This window comes from Nicotiana sylvestris, chromosome 2, assembly GCF_000393655.2.
Source record: "Nicotiana sylvestris chromosome 2, ASM39365v2, whole genome shotgun sequence".
Taxonomy (NCBI): Eukaryota; Viridiplantae; Streptophyta; class Magnoliopsida; order Solanales; family Solanaceae; genus Nicotiana; species Nicotiana sylvestris.
The window spans coordinates 87176098-87185056 of record NC_091058.1 but is presented as its reverse complement, the minus strand read 5'-3'; the positions used below and the strand labels follow the sequence as shown (position 1 = coordinate 87185056).

The 8959-nt window shown below is 37.4% G+C and overlaps 1 protein-coding gene across 1 annotated transcript; it reads left to right on the top strand.

The window, feature by feature from the left end:
* Window positions 1-315: 315 nt before the first annotated feature.
* Window positions 316-8784, top strand: LOC104241425 (succinate dehydrogenase [ubiquinone] flavoprotein subunit 1, mitochondrial). Its single transcript, XM_009796362.2, has 16 exons — window positions 316-590; window positions 1043-1210; window positions 2133-2220; window positions 2647-2793; window positions 2862-3002; window positions 3260-3345; window positions 3438-3530; window positions 3624-3687; window positions 3897-4040; window positions 5902-6089; window positions 6200-6374; window positions 6457-6627; window positions 6783-6852; window positions 6952-7072; window positions 7547-7584; window positions 8454-8784. Exons 1-16 carry the CDS (start codon window positions 495-497, stop codon window positions 8554-8556), a joined length of 1893 nt encoding a protein of 630 aa, XP_009794664.1. The 5' UTR covers window positions 316-494; the 3' UTR covers window positions 8557-8784.
* Window positions 8785-8959: the final 175 nt, after the last annotated feature.

Genomic DNA, 8959 nt, shown 5'->3' with positions numbered 1-8959 from the left:
TTAGAGAAATATGTATTTTAGGCACTCCCAAAAAGAATAATCGATAATATATATTATATATTTATTTTATATACTTTTTGAGTAGCGAATGCAGGGGCAAAACTGTATTTACTTAAGGGTGATCAATTGACACAAAAATTATATTGTAAGATATAATTAAAATTTAAAATTAAATAACATATATTGAATATTTTTTGTGAGAAAATTATTTTATTTTGAACACATGGCACATCTAACAAATGACTGGTGTGTCATAAAGAACGTGATAGTGGCCGTTCAGTAAAAATGGTTAAGATTAGGGGTATTTACAGCAAAGCGGGAATATAAGCGTCAGTGTTCGCCCAAGCAATCTTTCCGTCCCAGTACCCAAGAATAGCATACCATTTTTATTTCGCTTTTGCTATCGTCTTCTTCTCCATACAATCGCCAAAGATAATCAGCAGCGGCATATTTGTTTCTCAATCCTTTCTATACGTGTGGGTTCACCTGTGAGAATGTGGCGGTGTGTGTCGCGTGGCCTTCGCGCTTCCTCCAACAGATCTATCTCCGGCGGCGGCCATTTTCGCCGACTTTTCTCCTCACAGACTGCGGTTTTCCTCTCTCTTTTTTTCAACCTATTAATTTGATCAGCTAATCATAATGACCTGATTTTATCTATTTGTTGAATCTTAACGATTTTTGATTGATACATTCTGTATTGAAGTTTTGCTGTCTCATTACTCGTGACCTAGCTGTTAGTGAATCTTAAGGATTTTCGATTGATTAAATTTTGTATTAAAGTTTGATCTTTCATTAGGCTCATGACCTAGCTGTTATTAGATTTGATCTTTTCTCTTTGAAGGTCTTTGCGTTCGATCATTGTAGATTCTCCAAGCTTATGATTTTTCATTTTCTTATCCTCAAAGCTCCTTTTTGGCCTATTTTTACTAGCTTTGTTTTCTTCTATATAAGCTGAGGTTTGCGGGTTTCTTTGTAAAATAATTATTTTATTTAGTTCTGATGATTTTTTTTTCATGGATGAATATTCTGTGCTGCCCGACAGAATGTGGGAGGATCGTCGTATACGGTGGTGGATCACACATACGATGCAGTGGTGGTAGGTGCAGGCGGTGCAGGGCTTCGAGCGGCAATAGGGTTGTCTGAGCATGGATTCAATACTGCTTGCATAACCAAGCTCTTTCCTACTCGATCTCACACCGTTGCAGCTCAGGTACCTGGTTTTCTAATCCATATACAAGACATATACGGAAAGTATAGATTTTTAGGCAAAAATATGACGCTGTACAAAGAGCACCCTATCATCTGCACTAATTGGGACCCATTGCTCACTGCTGTCAGGTTACCTGTTCATTGGCGGGCTGTGCCAACTAAACAATATTCATTTATACTGAATTTACTTGGAAATGATTACAAACACGGAAAAGTTTGCTGTATTTTCTTAAAGAAGCTAAACTCATGACAGTAGCAGTTTAGGTGGATTTGTGTTATAGTTTGCACAGAGCTATTAATCACTTTATGACTGGAGTATGTTAAATCAAACCGGAGAACTTTGTTTTGATTGTTTTCCACTCTTCCTTTCTCTTAGTAGTATATTACTCATTCGCTTAAAGTTTTCTTCTTCGCTTGTTATCTGTTGAGATTTGAGAACTTCATGGTGGTGCATTCTTGACTATGCCAGTTGAGGGAGATTTTTGTTGTCTGTATAAAAGGAAATCAGCTCGTTTTTGTGTCCTCCTGGCTTAAAATTTTCTGCTGTTGTATTCCCTTTTCAATCTTTATGCGGAACTTGCTTAAATTCAAATTGCCTGGTCTTCTTATGCATGAGTTATTATGCTTGCCCTTCTATTTTGTTGTTTTTTATGAAGATATTATGTTATATCCTTTTTGTTCATGTTTGCTATATGCAAGTAACTTCCCTAGGTAGAACACACTTAATTTGCATTTTGTCTCTACACTTCCTCCCCAAAAAACTGTTTCTCTTAGAGAAATCGGGGAGAAACTGGTTTTGCTGTGCTGCTAGATGAACCAACAATCCTTAAAATATTAACAGCTCTTATCGGATAGGCAATATTGCATATAATTGCTAAATTTTCCATTTCGAGACCCAATATGCTTGTGATTTTCCTTCGTAGGGCGGTATAAATGCAGCATTAGGCAATATGACAGAGGACGATTGGAGGTGGCACATGTATGATACAGTTAAAGGAAGTGATTGGTTAGGTAAGTTTGTCTTGAACTCAGATTTTCTCCATATCTGTTTGCATTAACTCAGTGCTGCATTTGTATACGTGAACCTCAAAGTGCAGAATAGAAATCTGTGCACTGCAATTGTTACAGATTTGTACACCTTACTTACACATGTTCTGCTTCAAAACAAAGCCAATTGCTTTCAAACAATGTAATTAAGGGGCCAAAGTTACATGGTTTTACCGCATCGAGTATACTATATGACTGCAATGTGTGTCGTACATTATTTAGAAACTAATCAAATTTATTTATTTCGTTATTTGTTTTTTTGGGCAAGAAGTGGTACAAGGTTGAGAGAGTGGGTTCCAATCTCCGGACCTTCGAATTTTTGCCTTAGGGTTTTCCTTGTGTGTTTGTACATTGCTTTCTCTCAATGCAAGTCTGGTGATGATTTTCCAGGTGATCAGGATGCTATCCAATACATGTGTAGAGAAGCGCCCAAAGCAGTTATAGAGCTTGAGAATTATGGTTTGCCTTTCTCTCGAACTGAAAATGGTAAAATATATCAACGTGCATTTGGTGGTCAAAGCCTAGACTTTGGAAAAGGTAAGAAGTTGAACTCTTGATCTAATGGTATTATCGAATCAATCTGACTCTTGTTTTTTCTTGGACAGGAGGACAAGCATATCGTTGTGCTTGTGCTGCCGATCGGACTGGGCATGCTCTATTGCATACTCTTTATGGGCAGGCCATGAAGCATAATACACAGTTTTTCGTGGAATATTTTGCTTTGGATTTACTAATGAACAGTGATGGTATTTTCTTCTACTTACTATATACTTGCACTTGTGCTGGATTGTTTTCGACACTTTGCAACGAAGTAACCTAGCAGAATACATACTGAAAAATGTCCTGTATTTCTATTGATACTTTGAACATTTTCCTAATTGGATGATTGATTAGTATATATGTGGCTGAGGCTACATGTAGATTCGTAGGACTCTTGCTCATTTTTGGTTGATTCATTCTACTAATCATATCTTCTCTTTGCTTTAAAATGCATCAAAACTAGGGAGCTGCCAAGGTGTAATAGCACTAAATATGGAGGATGGTACCTTGCATCGGTTCCGTGCTGCCTCTACTATTTTGGCCACAGGGGTACTTACCTGTTAACACTGACCTCTCCTCTGCTTAGACTTCTGGAAGTAGTCATGAATTTTAAACCTCCTCATTTATAAATTTTGGATTAGGGTTATGGTCGAGCTTACTTCTCTGCAACATCTGCTCATACTTGCACCGGAGATGGTAATGCTATGGTCGCGCGTGCTGGGCTTCCTCTTGAGGTCTCTTTAATACTGACATCTTCCGTCTGTGCAATTTTCCCCTCTACTTTTGGTACCTTATTTCGAAGAAACTCTGTTGTTGTCTTCTTGCAGGATCTTGAGTTTGTGCAGTTTCATCCAACTGGTATATATGGAGCTGGTTGTCTCATTACTGAAGGTGTGTTTCTTGTTCGATGCTATTAGTAAGGACAATAATATATTGTTTTTTCAATTTTCTGTCAACTATTCTTCCGTTCGTATTACCTGATTTCGTGAATACGTATCTCTTTTTTGATGAGTGATTTTTTTAGTATAGTGCTTTCGCTATTCTGTTGGCATATTCTTGAATTTCTGTTTTTTATTACGAGTGCTTTATTCCATGCTTAGGATCTCGTGGTGAAGGTGGTATTCTGAGGAATAGTGAGGGTGAGCGATTTATGGAAAGGTATGCCCCAACAGCCAAGGATCTTGCGTCAAGAGATGTTGTTTCCAGATCTATGACAATGGAAATTCGAGAAGGGCGTGGTGTAGGTATGATATCATTGATTAAGTTCAATAAATAATTTTATGTGTTTAGCATTCCCCATGTTCTCAAGTCACTCTGATGGAGTAAATATTCTCCTGGCTTCAAATGCATTGGGTAGATATTCACCACAGCACTAATGTTTCAGGGTTATTACTATTCTTATACTGGTTTCACTCGATTGCTGTTCTAGTCTCTTGCTTTCCTTTTCATGTATCTTCATGATCTGTGACAAAGTTCATGATCTGTCTGGTTAAAGTGATTGTGTTATGACTGTCATATTGAAAGTCTGAAATGCCAGATTTTTGTTTAATTGAAAGTATATTATGCAAATCACCTCTAGCTTCTGTTTATTTTTCTTGATGTCATCATAATTGGTTTTGAGCATCAATGCATTGGATTTCCGCCTAATGCTGCATCAGTCCGTATGCACGTGTTTTAGCTCTTAATTGGAAGACCTGGCATTTGATGTCCATCAGTCAACTGGACTTCCTATTTATGCTTTACAAGTTGATTCTGATATTTCTTGTGTAGTTAATATTGCTCAGATCCCTGATATCGTATGTGGGTTTATTAATTAAAGGAAGGACATCCTCAACTAATGAGTGGAATTGTTTGTAGGGATTATCAGAGGAATGCTAAGAGGCTTTTTTTTATCTGTACAATGAAACTTATCTCACTGAATGATTGAAGTCTAGGAAACTGAATTTTGGTTTTGGAAGTGTTACATACTTTTGCTCTCATATCACCAAATGCAAACTTGAGTGTTCCTCCAAAATTAGAAACTTGTAAAATATCATCCATAGACAATGTGTTTGATGCTAGCCCACCTAAATCTAAAGCAATGTTGTTAAAGGTTCGCTTAATGCGCTTAAGCCCTGAAGCTCGGTGAAGCCCATGTTGTGCGCTCGCTTGCTTAATTGGCGCTTTAATGTATGTGTATGCACCTCGACGGACGGGTTCTGTCTTTAAGGGCATAACATCATATCTATTTTCTTTCAATAGTTTTTATATGCTTTGGCCAAATGGTTATGATTTGTGTTTATGGTTACATTTTCTTGCACTGCATTTCTGTTGTTTATTTTCTTCCTTGACGCCTTTCTTCACTGAAGCCCACTCTTTAATTGCGCTTTGCCCTTAAAGCTCCAACAGACTAGAGCTTTTTTGCACTCTTTGCTTTTGAATACTCTGATCTAAAGTTAATCTTGCTATAATGTTAACTGCGCTTGAAATACAGCAACAACCTCAAAGTAATAAATAGCAAATATTTTTAACTTTTGTATTGAAATATATTAGTTCATCAGAATTTTGTGATGCACTAATCATGGACCAATTTCAGTTTCCAATTACACGTGAAGTATTCTTTTTACTTATGATTTTTTTTTATGAAGAACAGTATACATCTCAGACAGACACAATCTGGTTGTTTCATTTATTATATCAAGACAAGATATCTTTCTATTGTTGGCATTATTAGTTGTCAAAAACGTATTGTAAAAAACGTAATGTAAACACATGTTTCATTAAGCTTTTAGTGCTATGGTATCAAAGATCCACCATGATTCTGGTCGTTTATCTTTCCTTTTGAGAAACTGCCATGTGCAGTTTCAGTAAAAGATTGAACATGTTCGTGATCGAATCTTTTGATAGAGCTGAGGAAGTGCTTGTTTATGGACAAGCTGTGTATGTTAGACACCCTTTTCCTAGGATTGCGCAAGTACATTTGTGGTGCTTAGTTTCTGAGCGTAGTGCATGTGTTCAGGATTAACCCCATGCCCTGTTTCTCTCCTTTTTCCTTCCCCCTTTTAGAGCGGTCACGACTGCTGGACCTTTTTCAAAATTCTGATATTGTTGTCAAACTTTCAATAGGACCATTGAAGGATCATATCTATCTTCACCTCAATCACTTACCTCCAGAGGTCCTTAAGGAGAGACTTCCTGGTATCTCTGAAACAGCTGCAATTTTTGCCGGTGTTGATGTAACTAAGGAGCCAATTCCCGTTTTACCTACCGTGCATTATAATATGGGAGGAATTCCCACAAATTACCATGGAGAGGTATTAAAAATTAGTTAATGACTCTCTTTGAAAATCTATTTTTCAGCTTATGTTTTTTAACCTGCTCGATTTAGGTGGTGAAGCTCATTTGTTAAATGTTTGTTTGGCAGGTGGTCACTATTAAAGGAGATAATCCTGATGCCGTGGTTCCTGGACTGATGGCTGCTGGTGAAGCAGCATGTGCATCAGTTCATGGTGCCAATCGTCTTGGTGCAAATTCTCTTCTAGATATTGTTGTTTTTGGGCGGGCATGTGCTAATAGGGTTGCTGAAATCCAAAGACCAGGTTTGTAGAATTTGTTAGTCTATTTACCCTAACCTTTGGCATGCATAACATTTTTAAGATTTCTGAACATGCATTCCTGCAGGAGAGAACCAGAAGCCACTTGAGAAGGATGCAGGAGAGAGGACCATTGCATGGTTGGACAAGATTAGGAACTCAAATGGTTCACTGCCTACATCAAAGATTCGGCTGAATATGCAGAGAGTTATGCAAAACAATGCTGCTGTGTTCCGCACACAAGAAACACTAGAGGAAGGTAGGCAAGAGGTTTTCATCTTTGTTAAAATTTATTTCAGTTTTTTTTTCCATAAGAGTTGTCTGGGGAAGGATTCTGTTTCTTCTAAGTTTTTGGTGACTTTATCAGCTGAGCTGACTACTTCCTCTGCACCCTTTTCCTCTATTGCCTTACAGGTTGCCAGCTCATTGACAAAACATGGGAAAGTTTCCATGATGTTCAGTTGAAGGATAGAAGTTTAATATGGTATTATTGCTAGGAGAATATCAATTCTTATTAAGTAGTATTAAGGTGTTTCGTATCCTCTTTGCTTTTTTTGAATTTCCTCCTATTTTTAATTCGTAGGAACTCAGATCTTATAGAGACTATTGAGCTGGAAAACCTTTTGATCAATGCATGCATCACCATGCACTCAGCCGAGGCTAGAAAGGAAAGCAGAGGAGCTCACGCTCGTGAAGATTTTACGGTCAGTTTCAATTTCTCTCCTATAGCCCGTTTGGCCAAGCTGCAAAAATCAGCTTATTTTGAGAAGTGCTTTTTTTCAAAAGTACTTTTGGTGAGAAGCAGTTTGTGTTTGGCTAATTAGTTTGAAAAGCACTTCTGAACAGCAATTAGTGTTTGGCCAAGCTTTAAAAAATTGCTTCTAAGTGTATTTTTCTCAAAAGTGCTTGTCAAAAAAGTACTTTTGGAGAGAAGTACTTTTTTCTGCTTCTCCAAAACTGCTTTTGCTTCTCCTCAAAAGCACTTTTTTTCCTTCCAAAAGCTTGGCCAAACAACTCAATTTTTGGCCAAAAGTGCTTTTGGCAAAAAATAAAAATAAAAAAAAACACTTTTGGCCAAAAAGAAGCTTGGCCAAACATGCTACTAGTCTCCTTGTGAACCAGTTACTTTTCCTCTAATTTTTTGTCCCTAATGGAGTGAAATTTTGATGGTTTTGCAGAAAAGAGATGATGAGAAGTGGATGAAACATACACTAGGGTAAGAAATTACCTTATTTATTGCTATCACTTACTCCTAGTCATTTAGTCTGCAATAATTGATAAAAGGTCTTGCTTGATTATCCATTAAATTGCTTTTCCATGGACCTATATATTCTTGTTTGCAGTATACACGAAAATCCGAGAGCCTCCTTTGTCCGCTGACACTAGATATGTTTTTGCCACATGATAAGTGAATCTTGATGGGAAATGTTAATGTACTTCTTGTTTGACTGGCAAGCATTGGAGTGTGTTAACAATAGCGCCAGAATGTTTCCTCTCATTAGCGAAGGACGAAGCAATAAGGATACCACCCCCTCAATTATATGTCCCTCCCGCTGCATGAGAATAAAATCTATCTTGCATGCCTTCCTCTGGGAAATAATCTAATATATGGCACCTGTTATTTTGGTTTTCTTTACTCGTATTCTCCTTGTGGATCATGATGTGCCGTGCTGTTAGGCGTTGAGTCTTGCTAGTCAGCTATTACGGTTGGATTTGGCTATAAGCTGTTCAAAATATGGACTTTTCTATTAGCCTTATGGTAACTTGGTGTAGAATCACATTTATAAACTATCATCATCAGATTGGTAGTACTAGCCCACCCCAGGGGGTTTCGATTGGATTGTTTTACCTACTATTTGCCAGTACTTTGCTTTTCAATTTTTGCTTTCCTGGTTGGTCCTATTGGTGTTCGTTTTAATGGTTGCTTTTTGAAGTTTGTAACTAGCATCTTCCTGAATGTAGTAGCAGCCTATATTTCCACAATTTTCTATTTGAAAGTGTGACTTGATTGTTCTTCAGTGCTATTCTCATTGTTAGATGCATTCTCCTTTATTTAGCTTGTTAACAAAGTTTATTTATCTGCAGATATTGGGAGAACGAGAAGGTCCGGCTAGAGTACAGACCAGTTCATATGAACACTCTAGATGACGAGGTCGAGACATTCCCACCCAAGGCACGTGTCTATTGATATATTTATTTGTAGGGGATTTGGATGGCATAGAAGTTGATAATAAGGATTATGCAAGGTTGCAATAAATCACCCAAATTGTGAAATTTTGGTAATAATTGTTGATTTTATTGTGCAATCTAAAGCAGCCTGAAGTGTGCATAAATATTTAGAAGCACAACACTGCTTCTGTCTTGTCACTTCCTGATCTTGTAGAAGCTGGTATTATTATTTGTTTATGCTCCTGCATATTCTACTTGTCGTAATTTGACATGATTGACGATGTTGATGACTCAACTTACCGCGATGCGTTTATAAACTCAGTTAAAGCGATTTGTGGCTTATATGTTCTAATGAGCAAGGAATGCTGGAACTTTTCAAAAGCTTTCAATTTTTCAGATTTGGATCGGCGTTTCTAATAAAT